This window comes from Halichoerus grypus, chromosome 4 (assembly GCF_964656455.1).
Source record: "Halichoerus grypus chromosome 4, mHalGry1.hap1.1, whole genome shotgun sequence".
Lineage (NCBI taxonomy): Eukaryota > Metazoa > Chordata > Mammalia > Carnivora > Phocidae > Halichoerus > Halichoerus grypus.
The window spans coordinates 31,197,594-31,216,009 of NC_135715.1; the positions used below are offsets into that span (position 1 = coordinate 31,197,594).

Sequence of the window (18,416 nt, forward strand, 5' to 3'; positions counted from 1 at the left end):
TTTAGTTGGCTTAGAGTTCTTAGTTTACTCTAAATACCAATTTAAAAAAACTTTTTGTATATAAGGGCAAGAGTATTTAGAGTTCCTTCCTCTCCCATTATAGTATGTTGCATAGAGTCTGTAGGAATATCTCCTGGGTCATACCATTCTCTCCAAGCCAAACCACTCTAGTCCTCTACTACACCTCTCCATGTGGCCACACATGCCAAGGTCTGTCTCCTAGAAGGGTTTCTCCCTCCCCTTTCTCCTCGTACAGACAGATGCCTTAACTTTCCTTTCTCACTTATTCTTCCAAGGATAAAATCAAATTGCTTAGTTCATTTAAGAAATGTATCCTTTCAATCCTTTCTTAAGACTCAGCCACACTATTGACCACAAAGCATTTCTGACCTGCATCTTTATTAAGAAACTATAGGGAATCAAAGACTGAGGATTTAAACTAAGGTGAGCATACAAAATTAATAATACTATGAGACTGAATAATATTCCATTGTAGGTATTACACCACATTTTCTTTATCCACTCATCCATCAATAGACATTGGGGGTTGTTTCCATATTTTGGCTCTTGTGAATAATGCTGCAATGAACTTGGGAGTATAGTTAGCTCTTTAAGATCCTGATTTCAGTTCTTTGGGATAAATACCCAGAAGTGGAAATCCTGCCATGTTCAACAACATGGATGAAACTGGAGGACACTATACTAAGTGAAATAAGCCAGTCACAAAAGGACAAACACTGCATGAGTCCATCTATATGAGGTATCTAAAAAAGTCAAACTCATCGAAACAGATAGTGTAATGGTAGTTGCCACAGAATGGGGGAGGGGGAAATGGTGTATTGCTGTACAGTGTACTGCTATACAATTTCGGTTATGTAAGATAAATAAGTTCTGGAGATCTGGTGTAACAACATTGTGCCTATAGTTAACACTGTATTGTGCACTGAAAAATTAGGCAAGAGGGTAGATCTCATGCTAAGTATTCGTACCACAATAAAGAATACTGCCATGAGAAAATCCATAAATTAAGCCTTATCTAAGAGTCAAAACAGAGCAGCAACTCAGTGGTACTTTCTCTTAGCACCTTGGGTCTATCCCCTCCTCTCACATTTCATGCAAGTGGGTAAGATCCATCTCTAAGTATTCTTTGTGCCCCCAGTGTTCACACTCCTACCTACTCTATCACTCACCAAGTGTTTTTAATTCCGCCTAGCTCTAGAGATACTACAGTAGTATTTACAAGTAAAAAAATGAAAGAAAAATGTTGTCATGTAGATTGTACAAACCATGAGAGTCCAGAGAACAAAGAGCAGTCCAAGATTTTACCATAAAAAAGTACCAATAGTAATTAATAATTAGATACCTAACATAAAGTATTTACTATATGTCAGGCATCTAAATTCTTTACCCGTAATAACTCATTTAATCCTCACAATGGTCCCTATGCAGCAAGTATTAGTGTTTTCCCCCGTTTAACAAGTAAAGAAATCAAAGGACAAAGAGGTAGGGGAACTGGCCAATGCCCACATAGGCCATATTGGCCGAACTGGGACCGGTAAATATCTGGCTTCTTCTCCTAGTGAGGGAGGGCTTCATGGATGAAGCAAGATAGAGCCTGGACTCCAAGAGTGACTGTCTAGGGGAAGCAAAAGAGAGGAAGCTGGCCTAACTGACAAAGCTTGTGTGAAAGGGAAAAAAATGCAGGTGGATAACCAAAAAGTGATCAGAAGGCAGAATGCCTTGAAAGTCTGTGGGTGTGCTTGGTAGTGACATGGTAGACTAGCAGCCACGGTGGGTTCATAAGTGAATGCACAGTTTAAGTTTACACACAAGATGTGAGGAGAGCAATGGACAATACCAAATCCATAAGCATAATCCATACCATAAGCATCTAATCATCTGATCAGAGATAGCCAGCAGCTCACCAAGTTGGGAGTACAGGTCAGGTGCTGACAAGGAAAGGACTCATGTATACACACAAATGGACCCCAACTTTTAGAAATTAGTGTGCCTTTCTGCTTTTAAAAAAAATTTTTAGGGGCGCCTGGGTGGCTCAGTCATTAACTCAGGTTATGATCCCAGGGGTCCTGGGATCGAGCCCTGCATTGGGCTCCCTGCTCCGCGGGAAGCCTGCTTCTCCCTCTCCCACTCCCCCTGCTTGTGTTACCTCTCTCGCTGTGTCTCGCTCTGTCAAATAAAAAATAAAATCTTTAAAAAAATTTTTTTTATTCGAGGTCAGTTGACACAAAGGTATTACAGTAGTTTCAGGCGTACTGCTTTCTGATTCTTAAAGCACACTAAAGCTTCAATTCAGTGAACTTTTCTTAAGAGATAATTATACCAAAAATTATTTATGATACTGTTCAAATAAAACATTAATTCCAGTTTTATTAGTGCTTTTAAATCTATTGCATGTAAAATTTTATCTCAACATATGCTTAAAATAGTGTATCCAAAAGAACCTTCCAGACATGCCCTCTTTGTTTTTCTCATAGTCTTATCACCATCTCACATTATCTTATTCATTATCTGCCCTCTCTATGAGAATATATGCCTAAGAATGGCAAGGCCTTGTCCTTTTCACCATGAAACTGAATCCCCAATACCTCGAACAGTGCTGGGCACATAGTAGGGGCTCAATAAATGTTTGTTGAACTCCTCCATTCATCCATACATACATTTATTATACACTGAATCAAATACCCTGGTGGCACACATGCCTTAAAATATTTTTGTATTTTTTTGTTTTTCAAACTTGATAGATAGAAGTGGAAGTAGGTTTTTTTTGTTTTGTTTTGTTTTTTGTTTTTTTTAAAGATTTTATTTATTTATTTGACAGAGAGACAGCGAGAGAGGGAACACAAGCAGGGGGAGTAGGAGAGGAAGAAGCAGGCTTCCCACCGAGCAGGGAGCCCAATGCGGGGCTCGATCCCAGGACCCTGGGATTACGACCTGAGCCAAAGGCAGACGCTTATCGACTGAGCCACCCAGGCACCCCTGGAAGTAGTTTTTGATTATAAAATTTCAGGCTAAATCAGATATCTTTTTGTCAACTTCGTAGGCTTGTTTTTAGTGCTGTTGTTTGGAAGGAGGGTTTCCAAGGAGTGGGAACGGGAAGATAAATACATTTGGTTGTATGAATTTAAATGCAATGTGCCTGAAAGGATTCTGCTGGGAGTTGTACGTATTCTTTTTTGAATGGTCGTGTGTGGGAAATACAGAGTTTGGATTTAAAAGAGGAGGACTGGAAAGAAAAGCAAGCAAACAACAATTTTCTCTCATTGTGTAGGAGAGTCCACAGAGTAAATGAGTAGGGTTGGGTACGGCTGACACTGGCCCCCACAAACAGTGATATTCACAAAGTAAGGACCCCAAGGCCAGGACAGACAGTGATGTTAGATTCTCTAAACCACTCTGAATATCCAACTGGGTCAAGAGGACAAGCCCACGATGCTTCTCTGGAAGGCATGACACACCCACTGCCAGTTTTTCCGAAGCAAAGTAATTCCCAGGATAAGGAATCAGGCCTCACATTTCCAGAAGGTGCTACAGAAAACAAAGTTGAACTTTAACAAAACAAGGGAATTTTTATTTGAGTTTAAACGAAGGAAAGAATGGTTAAAGCTACAGTTACCCAGAGCATACGCAGCACAGGTAGAAAGTGAGGTAATATAATAGGTCAATGGAATAGGGGAGTCAGAAACAGATGCACTTGCATAGATGATTGGGGGGGTGGGCAGAGAAGAAAAGGAAGAGGAGTCCTTAGCCAGCTACACTTGCTCTCCACCCTCACTTCCTCAGAGCTGGGCTATTCCCCTACAAATGACTGTTTGCTCTTCACAGAGGACTTTCAAATCGACATAGCCAGCCATAATTTCTGAACATTACCCTGACAACTCCATTTCCGTGTGGATGCTCTACTGTCCTGTCCAATGCAATGTGTTGAAACTTCACTTCCATCTTCCATTCCTGTTTCTGCTAGTGGTTGCACAAGCTCAAGAGCGGATTCTTCTAGCTCCTTCATACTAATCAACCCCCATCTTGTCTTACTTGAAACATCTTTGGCATTTCAAATTTACATTTTCACGGCTTTCAGCAGTTGTCATCCTTATCCAAACACCCATCCTTATCAAACCATCCAACAATTTCCTAACCCCTCTCCAAGCCTCCAGCCTAGTGCTCAATCTACTTCATGCACTATTTCATTACCCCATCCTTCTCAATCTCTGCTTTTAACACTGGAACCTTCGGGGTCGCGTGGGTGGCTCAGTTGGGTAAGCGTCTGCCTTCGGCTCAGGTCATGATCCCGGGGTCCTGGGATCGAGCCCTGCATCGGGCTCCCTGCTCAGCTGGGAGCCTGCTTCTCCCTCACCCTCTGCCTAGGCTCCCCCTGCTTGTGCTTTCTCTCTGTCAAATAAATAAATAAAATCTTAAAAAAAAAAAATTTGGAATCTTACGCTCAAAAGCTTTTGGAAATAATCCCATTACCTAGGAGATAACACTTAAACTCTCTAGCCAGGATACTCAAGATACCACTCAAACTGGGCCCAACTCATCCTTCATCCTGCCTCCAAGCTGCTGGCCTGGAAATGCATTCCTTGTGCTTCCCACTCTCTGCTTCCCAAAAAATGAGCGACTCAGAAGTAGAGATCTTGTTTAACTTTACTCATTGTTTTACATTCCAAAGGCTCTGAAAAATGTTTGATTAGAACTCTGTACCAATGTCCCAATCTCCCTGCATCCCTCCCCCTCTCACTCAAATCCCGCTCATCTTTTCAATCCACACTCAAGCCTTACATCTCCCCCAGCACTCCGTGAAACCTTCACTCCAGTGTGTGACCACCAGCATTTGATGCTGAAATCCTTATCACTCAAAGTGTGGTCCTCATTGTCATGACCTGACAGCTTGCTAGAGATATAGAATCCCAGCCTTGCCTGGACCTAATGAGTCAGAATCTGCATTTGAACCAGATCCTAAGGTGTTTTATACACACACCAAAGTTTGAGAAGCACTTATTTACACCACTCTACCTCTAAAAAAGTCTGGGTAATTTCTTACCCACAGGATCTAAAAATTACAAATTCTTCTGTATATCCAAAACTTCCTCCCTACCAACCAACTTCACGGAGGTCGTATCTGACAAATACATATGAACACATTAAAAAAAAAAAAGTCCTTTATTCAATCTTTATATCTTTCATTAGGGCATACTTTAGAGGCAGAATGTTATAATGGAAAGAACACTGGGTTAGGAGTCCTAATGAGGGTTCCCACCTGAACTAAGCATGTGACCTTGAGCAAGCAACTGAACTTCTCAGTTTCCGTATCTGTAAAATCAGGGCACCGCCCTATCTTACAAAGTGGTTATTAGATTACACAAGGCATTAACTAAAACATTCAAATGTTATTTTCTTTCTACTCTCCTCCACCTCCTCTCTCATAAACAGGACTTTTCCTCTTCACATATTACTAGTCTTAAAAATCAAGTGTTTTCTATTATTGCATCAGACCCATTCCACCAGTTATTTAAAAGGAAAATTTTCCTTATATTCTTCTCCTATGTCCATATCTTGGGCTCCTATGACTTTCATCCGTGTCTGGTAGTCTAAAACATCCCATTCACAAAAGAGGAGCTTAATAAACATTTCTTCCTACTAATGAAAGGCAATTACTCCTGATGCTTTATGTTTAAGAACTAGCAAGAAATAATTTCTAATGACTTGGTAGGAAAAGAAGTGATTGCTCCATTTATCTTAAGTCTTGGTAAAGGAATTTTTAAAGTGCTTCTGTGCTTGAGTCATTTCTTGGACTTTGCTTTTCTGAGTCACTATCTGATCCCCTACTCTTCTCTGCAATGAGAGAGGGGTTTCATCTTACTGGAATTAGACTGTGCTATTTATTGTTACACTTGATGCTCTGTGCTCACCACCTGTTTCTAACCCTCCAATGGCTACACTGATAGCAGGACTTTGGGCAATGTACTGAAGTAAGCTTTCTTTAATCCATTGTACTAGGTAATAGGACTATAATTCATCTTTTTTTCTTGTAATTTGGACTTTCAAACAAGACTTCAAATATTTATAATTATGGATTTTGTTATGAGATTTAAGATACAATGACCTAAACCATAATAAAAAGATCCCATCTTATATATAATTTTTTCCATCCTATATATTTTTAGTAAGCAGCTAAGAATGTTTGGAGGAGGGAGTCAGAATTTAGTTTGGTTTTAACAAGTAAAATAGAGCATCAAAAATTGGTAAGAGATTATGCTAAATAAATTATTTACCAGTTCTATTTTAAAAGATACTTTCCATGCCAGTGCTACAAAGGTCAAAGTGTGGTAGCATGAGCCTGAGCAATTGAGATTAGTAAGGTTTTACAATCCACGGCTTTAACAGGAACGTTCCATTATCATGGCAAATACAACTGAACATTCATAAATGTCTGTGTGAAAATCATAAAACTTACAAACTTATGTGCACATATCAGTAAAATCCAAAGACTCTATTGTTTTTCAACTAACCAGTGTTAAGACCATACATGTAGCATATTTCTCCTATTCTAAGGCACACGGGTGGTTTATTAGGAGAGCTTATTAGTGATCTGAAATTTGATGGTATATTGTAGTATTAGATCCATTTGAAGTTACATGGCTCACAAACTAGGAAAAAAATTTTAAATCATAATACAAAGATACTTGCCATGTATCAAATGAGGGAATACCAATTGCATACACAAATCCACTTCAGATCTAGCTGGTCTGGTTAAAAAACAACTCGAGACAATTTCAGTCATATAGCACTAGAAATAATAGCAGCAAGTTTTTTTTTTAAGGTTGGTTAAGTCTATTTTGACAATATAGAGGAAGGAGTCCAAGCTAAGTAGGCTAAGACACCCCCTGAATTTAAATTCTAGCTCTGTTATTTGTCCAAGGTCATACAGCGAAACAAGTTACTCTTCTGACTCATTTCACTTCACCCACTGGAAGCAAAACAGAAGCAAAATGGTAATACGTGGCTGGGCTGTTACTGGGTTCAAGATAATTAATGTAATAGCAGTGCCTGAGCGCTCGTATCCGGTTTGTCTAAACCTAATTGAGTATTTGAGATACTCTGGACACTCTAGCACTGTGATTTCCTTACCTACTTCATCCCTCCAAACCCAGCGTTCCCTTAAAGTCGCCAACTACAAATCATGCCAGTGCTCCTTGAGACACAAAAGCAAACACTAAGACTTCACAATGCATTTCATCTTCTTCACTTTGGGTCTTAAGATTGAGGTAGAAAAGGAGGAGGACTTCTTTTACCTGTACCTACCCAGGATTCAGGATCTGTACATGGTGAATATTAAGTATCTGATGGATGTGGTTGACAAGCCACAAGATACAAGGTCTACAGGTGAAAGGACTCAATATCCTCAGGCTAGGACTCACCCACCCACCCTCATCAGCCCGTCAGGTCAGTTCCAACAGCCCAAGGCTTACCTCCGTGGAAGTCACAGTCTTTTAATAAAGGACTTTTTTCCTGCCTCTTTCTAGCAAGTAGAATTAAATAGAGAATGGGAAGTATGAGAAAAGATACACAGTTCAATTTCTTAATAGTCTGGAATCAGCATCCTCTGGACACCCATATGTAGTTGTCATACTATTGATTTTTCTCCTCTAAGACAGGGACCAACCCCCTTTGTATAACGAATTCATCACCAAAATAAACAAAGATCTGGAGACCCTCAGGATCTGATGCTTCACTCTTTTAAGCCTTACACAAATTTTCACATATGTTCTTATTTAGTGTGTATGCACTCCTGCACATTCTATAGGTGAATACACACTATTATGTACAAAATAGAGCATGAGATAATTATCTAGTAGACATTTTTCCTTCTCAATATTAAGCCAAAAGTAATCTAGTAACATGTCAGCCAAATTGTTTACCCAGATACATTGATTCTTTTGAAGATTATTTCCGTTTCTCAGTCAACTAAAAAAGTACAGAACAAAAGCATTTTCAAAAAAATCTACCAGCCAATATTATCGTAATGTAATGAAAGAGCAAAATGTAGTAAGTGATACTTGATATTTATTTAAAGATTTCTCCCCCAAATTGCTCAAAACACAGAGAAAATCCTTGTTCAACTGATAATCAAGCTTTTCAGTAACCCTTTTTGAAACGTGTTTTCTTAGGTTTACTGCACATATTTGGTCAGTGGTATCTGAAGCAATGGTACTAAGCTCTTAAGAAAAAGTTAGAACACATCACCCTGTGTCACAGTTCAGTTGGGATGGTCACTTCAGTAGGGATACTCAAAAGAGGTATGTCTAAGTTCACCAGCAGCCACTCTCACGGGGCAAGGCTGCTCAACATGACAAATTATACCTGGGCAATTATCCCTAAAACATTTCTACTCCATTAACCTAAACTCTTAAAAATAACCAGTACATGGGCAATAGGTTACTTAACACCCAATCGATTTAACATTTTTGATAGGAAGGCTCTTCGTAAAAATTAAAAACAAATCAAGTTATGTTATGTCAAAGAGTATTAACATAAAAGTGTGCTTCCTAGTTTCTTGACTTTTCTCCCATTGCATACATCTGGAAGTAAGCAGCAAGATTTTTGACCTCCCAAATAGTGCCTATTGCTATTTATGATTTTTTTTAGTGTCTAGGGTAAAAACCACAAATATTTTAGATAATATAATCAAGATTTTATGCTGTTAGTATAGTAGCCTTTTGATGGACAAAACAAATGGGCGATGCCCAAAAGAAGCAGCTAAGTTTTCTGTCTGGTGGAAAACATGGCTGGAGTGTGCACTGGAGTTCCCTAAAGTTTATGAACACCTTTCAAAAAAAATTCATAAGCCCTACAAAAGCCTTTCAGAGAACAGTGCCTGATCTTGCCTATCCAAAGGATAACTTCCTCTCCTCATGGCCTAAAGGACAGACTTTTCATGGAAATGAAGGGGAAAAAATGGGATGATAAAAGGAAAACGATAAAGTTTTAGATTTGGATTTGTGTATAGACTGATTCTGATTTTATATAAAATATGGAAACAAAACCTTTTAAAAAGATGCAAATCAAACTAACATTTACAATTCAGAAAATATACAAAAAGTTGAGTTCTCATAAAAGGTAATAGAATTGTTTTGGGTCCCAAGGTGCCTGAGTGACTGAGTCGGTTAAGTGTCTGACTCTTGATTTCAGCTCAGGTCATAATCTCGGGGTCATCAGAGACTGCACCCCACGAGGGGCATGGAGCCTGTTTAAGATTCTCTCTCTCTCCCTCCCCCATCATGCCCCATGCCAACTCACTCATGCTCTCTCTCTCTAAGAAAAAAAAAAAATTGTTTTTGGTCCCACACATACAGGAGCAAGAGCAAATAACTTAGCTATCTGTTCTCTGGTTTCCAGCTTTGCTAGTCTAACAAAATAAATTGTAAAAAGTTGACTACACATAAATGTCAGAAAAACATACCTGTTTTAATATCTGTTCCCAATCGAAGGGATTAAGTCTAAAAAGGCTTAAATTCTTATTAAAAAAATAAAGCCTATAGCTAATTGTCACAATTTAAGGAGGCAGGAGCCAGATTTTTTTCCTCCATGTTCTTCTGCAGGGGACATGTATCTTCATAGGGTCAAGAAGGGAGAGCCAAATTATGAAAATGATCACAATTATAATTCAACACCATTTATTGAGCACTACTATATGCCAAACACGTAACACTTTACATACCTGACTTTGTAATCATTACAACATCTTTGTGAGGTAGGGGTAACCCCTAAATGGGGCTACTTGCTAAGCTCCAAGAAAGCAGCAGTGATACCCATCTTGTTCACGGAGAAGCAGTTATCACAGGGAGGAAAAGTAACCTAAGGTCATTCAGCTACCCAGTGACTGAATGGGATGGGATTAAACCCATGTCAAGGGACACCTAAAGCCCCGCTCTCATCCTAGATGCTTATCTGTTCATGACAACTGATGCACATTGACTGAACTTTTTGTTCCATCCTGGGGGAAAGTGATAGAAACGCAGGCTAAAGTGTAGTAGAAATAGTTCAAATGAAATGTTAAGGAATTTTCAAGTTTCTGTGTGCTCATATTCTTCAAATGGTTATCATGCCATAGTCAAAGTTATCATATCAAAGTCAAAGGTAATTTGTGACTTTTTTCTTACTGGCTTTGGTGTTCTAGGCAAAGGTAAGAGGTACCAAGGCAGGTAGCTTGACTTTGGAAGGAATGAGGCTTACTATAAACTTGTTGGCAACATTTCTTGAAGTACTTTTAGGACTCCTTCTAAGAAGTTACCTCCAATATTGGTCCCTGCTTTTAAAAAATTTTATTTCTTGCCCTTGAACTTCTATGAACTATTCCAACTACCTATATAACCAACATATTTTTCCACCCGAAAGTCTTAAGCATATATTTAAATTTATTTCACAAAATGAAGTGACTTGTGATCATGATATGAAAACATTAAAATTTTTCTAAAACTTCCTATAAGCAAGCTCAGAATATCCTTCAAATGTCCATTAAATATTAGTGATTATCATTTGTACATTAGCATAGAAATTAAGACTTCCACCAACTATTTTGAAAGGCACAAGGTCCAAAGTTTCCATTTTAGTGTACTACACACCGAGGTAAATGCACATTCCTCTTTTACATTGTCTCAATTTTAGATTATGTTGTAATATGCTACATATTATTCTGGAATGATAAGTAAAAGGCAATTAAAACCAAGAGATCAATGGCTGCTTTGCCAGATCTGCCATGCAATTTTGAAAGAGGGGAAAACTTGACAAAGGAAAAAAAAAAAAGTTTCCATCTTCAAAACCTGGCTTTAGGGGCACCTGGGTGGCTCAGTCGTTAAGCGTCTGCCTTCGGCTCAGGTCATGATCCCAGGGTCCTGGGATCGAGTCGCGCATCGGGCTCCCTGCTCTGTGGGAAGCCTGCTTCTCCCTCTTCCACTCCCCCTGCTTATGTTCCCTCTCTCTGTGTGTCTCTCTCTGTCAAATAAATAAATAAAATCTTAAAAAAACAAAACAAAACAAAAAAACCTGGCTTTAAAATGTCCAGGCAATCAAAATAATTAGGGGTATTAAGGAGGGCATGTGTTGGGATGAGTGCTGGGTGTTATACGCAACTAATGAATCACTGAACCCTACAACAAAAACTTATGATGGGCGCCTGGGTGGCTCAGTTGGTTAAGCCTCTGCCTTCGGCTCAGGTCATGATCCTGGAGTCCCGGGATTGAGTCCCACATCGGGCTCCCTGCTCAGTGGGGAGTCTGCTTCTCCCTCTGACCCTCCCCCTTCTCGTGCCGCTCTCTTTCATTCTCTCTCTCTCAAATAAATAAAATCTTAAAAAAAAAAAGGAATATTCATTGTAAAGGTTATATTACAAATCAGGGGAAAACTGGATTGGACAACAAATAGTGCTGTGATCATCATTTGAGTATTTAGAGAAAATAGTTACTTATATGCTTCACACTGCATATCAAAGTAAAACTCAGATGGATCCTAGCTAAATGTAAATACAGAACTGTAAAACTATTAAAAGTAAATACAGGGGCACCTGGATGGCTCAGTTGGTTAAGCGACTGCCTTCGGCTCAGGTCATGATCCTGGAGTCCCGGGATCGAGTCCCACATCGGGCTCCCTGCTCAGTGGGGAGTCTGCTTCTCCCTCTCCCGCTCTCCCCCTCTTGTGCTCTCTCTCTCTCATTCTCTCTCTCAAATAAATAAATAAAATCTTTAAAAAAAAAAAAAAAAAAAAACTTATGATGTACCATATGCTGGCTAACTGAACATCATAAAAAAAATTAAAAACCTAAATAAACAAACAAACAAATAAAATACAATCTTCAAATAAACACTTAACACTTAAGGTGTCAGGAAGTAAGGAAATAAGGGGATAATGTAATTGTCCCTGTCCTCAAATAGTCTCAAGTCCAAGGAAAATTTAGATGTAGATGAAAACAAAAGTGCTTTCAAAGCCAAGGTGGGAAATCAATGTCACCTCCCATTAAAGTGTTTTCCTGATTAAAAAGTTGAAAGGATTGTTCATCTCTGTGTACTCAGAGAAGCCTGTGCATTTATCTCAAAACAATGTACCCTGTGAACTTATGGGGACATTTCCTTAATTACAATGGGAGCCCCACTAAGGGCAGGCTCCACGGTATTTTGACTGGTAAGAGTGGTTTCTGGGAACCTCATATTTAGGTGCTACAGAGAAAATGCCCAATCAGTGCTCGTTATGTGACAAACAAGCAAATGACTTCTGACACCAAAATTTCCCCTTACTGAACTAAGTGCTATTTTCTCCTCTGTAGCTCCCAAAATACATGGAAGCACACACGCCTCACACGTATACCCTCACACAAATGAGCAGGTAAATCATACCAGAATACATCAAGGAACTCAGAGCAAAGCGATGCTTAACACCTCTAGTTACTGGTGAAGCTCTCAGTTTCAAAAGTGACTGACGGGGCTACCGATATTATAGCGGATGCAACGTTAAAAGTTTGATTAATTCAACATATGCAGCCCTACAGGTCATAATCTGGAAGACAGGAAAATCCCTTCAACAACAATCTGCCTCTTTGATTTAACCCCTGAAGGACCTTGTTATAAAACAAATGCTAGCTGGTCAAGGGAAGCAAATTCTATTATTCTCTCATGAGCAAACTCATGTCAACTGCTAAGCAGATGAGCTGCCCAGTGAGACTCTGCAGCAACAAACATACATCAGTTTACTTTCGAATATAAAGACCCTGGGCCAGAAAAACCCACATCATCAAGCCTCACCCAGCAAGCCGAGACACAATCAGGGCCCACGGCTCTGGGGATTAAAGGAGTGAAGACCTGAGGATGGAGAGTTGGCATTCAGAAACTTATTTAACTATCTGAGAAGTTAGTTAAGAACTCGAAATAGAGAGAAACTGATACTACATAAATCTTCAGTTATTTTATAGCTTTGTCCCAATATGGGACACACCCTCTTATTCCACAACCTTTCTCTGCAACTAAGCAGACTCTTCGATAATCTAACCCTGCAATTAAAGACCATTTGAAAACATGTCCAAACATTTTTGCTTCTGGCCTTAAGCAGAGTCTTGGCAACCCAAAAGAATTAATGCCCCCTTTCAGTCACTACCTGACACCAGAGAATCGCTGAATGGGATAGAGATGCATGCAGTGCAAACTTCCTTTCTGTTTCATTCCCTTCTAATTGCTGGGTAGGAAGAGAACATTTTTAAAAGGGTAACATGAATTGACAGGTGGAAGTCACCATGCTCAAGTTACTGATCCAAGTTTGGATGTCATTATTAAAAAAAAAAAAACAAACAGATTAAGATGTCGAGAAACTCATTTGAAGGGCATGAAAAAAAAAGTAAAAGCAGGTTTAAGTCAGAAAATTATGAAAATTACTTCAGAGTAGGTATATTTTTACTTACATGAATTAAAATCTTAAATAAATACTCACATACACATTCATATCCCAAGCTCAATTTGGCAGGCTGTTTGAGTGCCATCTGGGAACCATATTTCTGAGAAATGACTTTACAGTATTGCTGCTAAATCAAGAATCCTTTTGAAGCTCTAGAGAACAGTTAAATCCTTAAAATATCGTTTTGAGCCTCCTTTATTTTCATGAGGGAAATATGGTAACACTAATTATTTCCAACTACTGTTCCTTTGTCAAATAGTATGTGTAAAAAAAAAATCAATTTCTGTACCCTCCCTTTGATAGACATCTTTTAAAAACTGAAACATTTAAAATTACCATTTACACCTAAAATATTAATAGCCTAAATGGAAGAGTGAGTCTGTACTAGAAAATAATTTTTCTTTGCATAATTGCAATAGCGTGCTCAAAAGCATGGCCATCCTGTAATTGTATTATGAACAGAATGCATCTAAGGAAGTGCTAAAAACTGGATTGGAATGATAAGGGGGTAGAAAGAAGAAACATGTTTACAATCTGTTCAAATTCTCAGCTTAAAAATTTCAATATGTAATTCGTTAAGGCAATGGTTTAAATACGGAACTTTGTTTCAGAGCCAAGTTGCTAAAAATATAAAGTTAAAACCTTTAATATTCAACTCTGCCTTTCTGCCAACTTTGGTTCCTCTAATACAGGACAACCTCCAGACTACTCTGTTGAGCTGCTTTCTACAACAAGCAATTGCTCGGTGCCTCTGAGTGACCAGATGCCACCCCAAAGAGCATGACATTTGCTATCGGAGCTCTCCAGTGCGCTGTGGCATGATGCGGGGGTCACGGTGCTTACTCTGCTCCAGGCCTTCTACAGAAAGTGTGCAAAGACAGCTCCGTACGAGTCACACCACCTCTTCTCTGTGGATCGTGTTTCTGAGTTCAGTATGGATATTTAGGAAATGGTTAATAATAATGATGCCGTTATTCATTGGTACAGAAGCTAAATTTCATGGCCTCAGTAAACATCTCACCTAGGGTAACTTCACCTCCATCTACCGTAATTCATGAAGGCAAACTCACAAACTTGCTTTTCCTGTTGGGGAAAAGAAAGTGTCAAGATGGATCCTACTCATTCAAGTCAGGAATGTCAAAATTAAAAGTATTAACTGATACTTGAGTATATGCAGTCCCAAAATAAATGAATAATTCAAACACACTTGGAAAAGTTCAAACTACTTCTTACAAGAAGTAATTGTTAGAAAATTTAGATCACGGGGCGCCTGGGTGGCTTAGTCATTAAGCGTCTGCCTGTTTCGCTGTCAAATAAATAAATAAAATCTTTAAAAAAAAATTTAGATCACGTATTAATATGTATAATTATAGAAATATAAAGAGTACCCTGGTTCTGTTTGACCAGTGGAAAAGTTTTTATTGCAAATCTGTAGTTGCTGGAAAATAAGTTTTTGTAGTTAGGGTCTGGATTTTTGAAATTATTGACTAGCAATGTCTCTCTAAATTGGTTGCCTCTGTTCTACCCCTCATTGCTACCCCACACAACTCTCCAGGCTCCGTGGGCCATCCATGTTTTTTGGGGGCGGGGAGAGGGGTTGGGTTTTTTGTTTTTTTTTTAAATCACTGCTGCCCTCTAACAAGAAATACCTCATGTTTGCCAACATGGAGGTTTATCGACTGTCCTCTCCTATTTGCTTTCAGTGTGTCATACAAACACGCATGTTAGATCACACTCGTCTACAAACTGCTCATGCAGTCTTAGCAGATGAGCTCCAATAGAGCATTTAAAATAATCGAGTACTTCGCCCCATTTTTGCTAGTTTTAATGTATACAGATGAGCAAAATAATGTCAAGGTTACTTGACACATTACTGCACATTCAAGTGATAATGAGCTTTCCTTTTTAAATGGGCAAACATGCTAACACGGAAATACATAAATGATTATAGTAATATAAGTAAAAAGTTACATTTTAGCAGAATGTAAAGTCAGTCAGTAGCCTTCATTTCCACATGATTAGCTTGCTGGCAGAGTGGAAATAAGGAATTTTAAGGCTAAGTCAGGGTTTCTCAACCTCAACACTACCGATATTTGGGGCTGGAAAATTCTTTGTTATGGGGACTATGCTGTCCATTAAAGGGTATTTAGCAGCATTCCTGACCCACGAGATGCCAGTAGCACTCCCAGCCCAAATATATTGACAAAACTATCTCTCGACCTTGCCAAACGTCCACTGGGGGAACAAAACTGCTCCCAGTTCAAAACCACTAGTCTAACCAACACCAAGTCCTTTAATCTACCATAATGATAGGAGGAGATCTGACCTACAGAAGTCTCCGCATTATATAAGAAAACTAAAAACTAAGAAATACATGGATATTTAGTAACCAATAATTTGCTTTCCCATAAACTTGCTCCCTTTTATAAAATTGCAATCTCAGGGCAGAAGAGCCATAGCCAACATTTTTAAATAAGCCATTTGTCAACTTGCTCAAGTCTCATAACCGGGAGGCTCCCGGGCTTCCGTTGTGGCAGACCCAAGGTCAAGCCCTGGGCTCTTTGGTCCAACAAGATGGAATTATCAGGGGAAATGTTCCTCAGTAGAGTCCAGGCTCTCAGGCTTTCCTGCCACTACTACCTAGGCACACCTTTATGAACTTGTGGTTTCCACCGAAACAAGTTGTTCTGCTTACTTCCTACTCCAGCTCTAACTACGTGACCTCCTAGTTTCAGTTTGTCAGTGATTTGATTTCCCTCGAGACTGAGCCCAGGTACTGATTTTTTTCCTAAACGCTTTAGACCCAACATTTCATGAAGCAGATTCCAGGCAAGTTTTGCTAGGAGCATTCTTGGAATTAGAAGCCAACAAACATGTTTTGCCTAATCAGTAGCCTACTCAAACATCTGCTACAGAGTTTCAAAACAGTATGATTTGGGGGGGGGTGTTTTCCTTAAGTTGTCCCTGTTCATTAAGAATAAAGCACTTTCTAAGTGAAAACTTTTTTTGCCCATCAGATAAGTCTCGAGAGAAGGCTGATCAGGAAAAATAAAACAAAGTCATCCATGCAGTTATTTTTCATGGATATCAAGCATGACCTCACAACACCGCAGAAGTAAACATGCCATTTTGGTGATGAAACTTAGGAACAAGCTATCTTCCAATTAATCAGAAATGCAGACAGACCCATCCCTGCTATGCACTTACCAAGGCTGTGTAGTTTAGAAATGCTAATTCAACAGAACTGGAAGCATATAAGTCCAAAATGGCTTGTTCGTTTAAAAATATGTACTGTTAGGCTTTGAAAAGATGAATTAATTCTATCTGGACTTTTAGCTTTTACTACTAAAAGACCATGCGTACTATGATACTTATACACACGGTTATTTTTCTTTAAGAAAAACTATTGGCCATTTTTAAGATTTTACCATCAATTCTTAAAAAGCTTTAAAGCTACTAAAACAGGATATCAACCATATGAACTAAATCTTTGTCTAAAATGGTAGAAACTAATCTTTCCATTTCTATTATTTCTACAGCTAGAATAAGGCATTTATATTCTCTCCTTTTAAAAAATATTAATTAGCTTTAAGGGCCATGATAAAGAGATCGTCATTTCTGCAAAATTAAATCATTTTCCTATCACGATTATCTGGTAACACGAGTTTATTCTGATTCACTGAAAGCAAATTAGATTTGTAGGGGGGAAAACAATCCCATAGGAGCTTAAAACCAGATTTCCTGAAACCATACACTCCTACATGACACCATTTTCCATCTAAAACACAACAGAGACACCTGCACACATTTTCACCCCCCACTTTCACTTTCTCATCCATACTATTAAAATAGTGAAAAACAGTTCATTTTTAGAAATCATCCACAATTGACAAGGTCATTAGCATTCCATGTTGGTGCCAGGCATCGCTGCCTTCCAAATTACAAAAGAAAGTCTCTTTAACCAGTGTCCCAGTCTCATTTTTGTTAGTCTTAATTCCAAATATAAAGATCACATTAAAATCATCCTTTTTACTCTGTAAACTATAATATAACCTCTAAAGTCACTCTATAACATGCACCCTCACTATTAGCAACCAAACACTACCATGTTGGACAAGCATTCAACTATAAACTACCATTTTAGTTTGTATAGAGAGTTAAAATAACAACATGTGATGGTCTCAATCACAGACAGCTTCACATTCATAGTCCCTAAGCTATTTTTTAAATAATCAGTTTTGGAATGAGAACAGAGGAAGACAGAGGAACGATTTTTCAGTAATCATAAAATCTCAGAAATTCTTTGCACTTCAGCCACAAGCCCTAAGCTGAAAAAAATAGATAACAAACCAGTGAAACTTACCTGACGGTGACTCGGTTTGATAAATCCTGTAGATCCCCAGGATGGAAAAGCTGGGCTTCTTTCAATCCAATCTGTTCACAAGCTTTCAAAAAAACGTTTATATTATCCTGTGAAAAGAAGTGGAAAGTGATTGCTTAGCCGAGCTCTCTCTCAAACAAAGGGTACAAATTTTTATGATAGAACTTCTAGGCTTCAAAGTCCAATTACAGCCAGCAAAAAAGGAGGCAGCAAGACCGATGCATACATTTTTTTTTTTTTTAATTACACGGGCATGTATAGCCTTTCAGTCTTGCAGAGCATAAACGGTAGCGCTAGCTTATGCCCGGACATACGCTGTTCTGTGATCTTTGTGACCGGCACGTTAAACATTACCTGTTACAGGACAAGTGCCTAGCCACTGAGCAGTAATCTACACTTTGATGTCAGCTCTGCTCTGCAAACAAACGCCCTCCTCTCAGCTTTGCACGACAAGCCTCACCTCTCCTCTTTAAAAATAACTCCAGCTACTGACATTCACCCACCCAGAAACTGTTGGCAGGGAAGAAATAAGAGGAGGAACATTCTGTTTCTATGATTACAAATTGCAGAACGACTGTGGAAT

At 38.8% G+C, this 18,416-nt stretch overlaps 1 protein-coding gene across 15 annotated transcripts in view; it reads right to left on the reverse strand.

Annotated features, from left to right (window-relative positions):
* LMO7 (LIM domain 7) overlaps positions 1–18,416 on the reverse strand; it is a 200,641-nt gene that overhangs the window by 76,234 nt on the left and 105,991 nt on the right. For 14 of the 15 annotated variants that reach the window (XM_078070242.1, XM_078070243.1, XM_078070244.1 and 11 more), the window contains one exon: positions 17,816–17,922. In XM_078070242.1, coding sequence (XP_077926368.1) covers positions 17,816–17,922 — 107 coding nt within the window. Of the gene's footprint in view, positions 1–17,815; positions 17,923–18,336; positions 18,397–18,416 lie in introns of those variants that run through there. The other variant, XM_078070248.1, reaches the window with a different exon arrangement.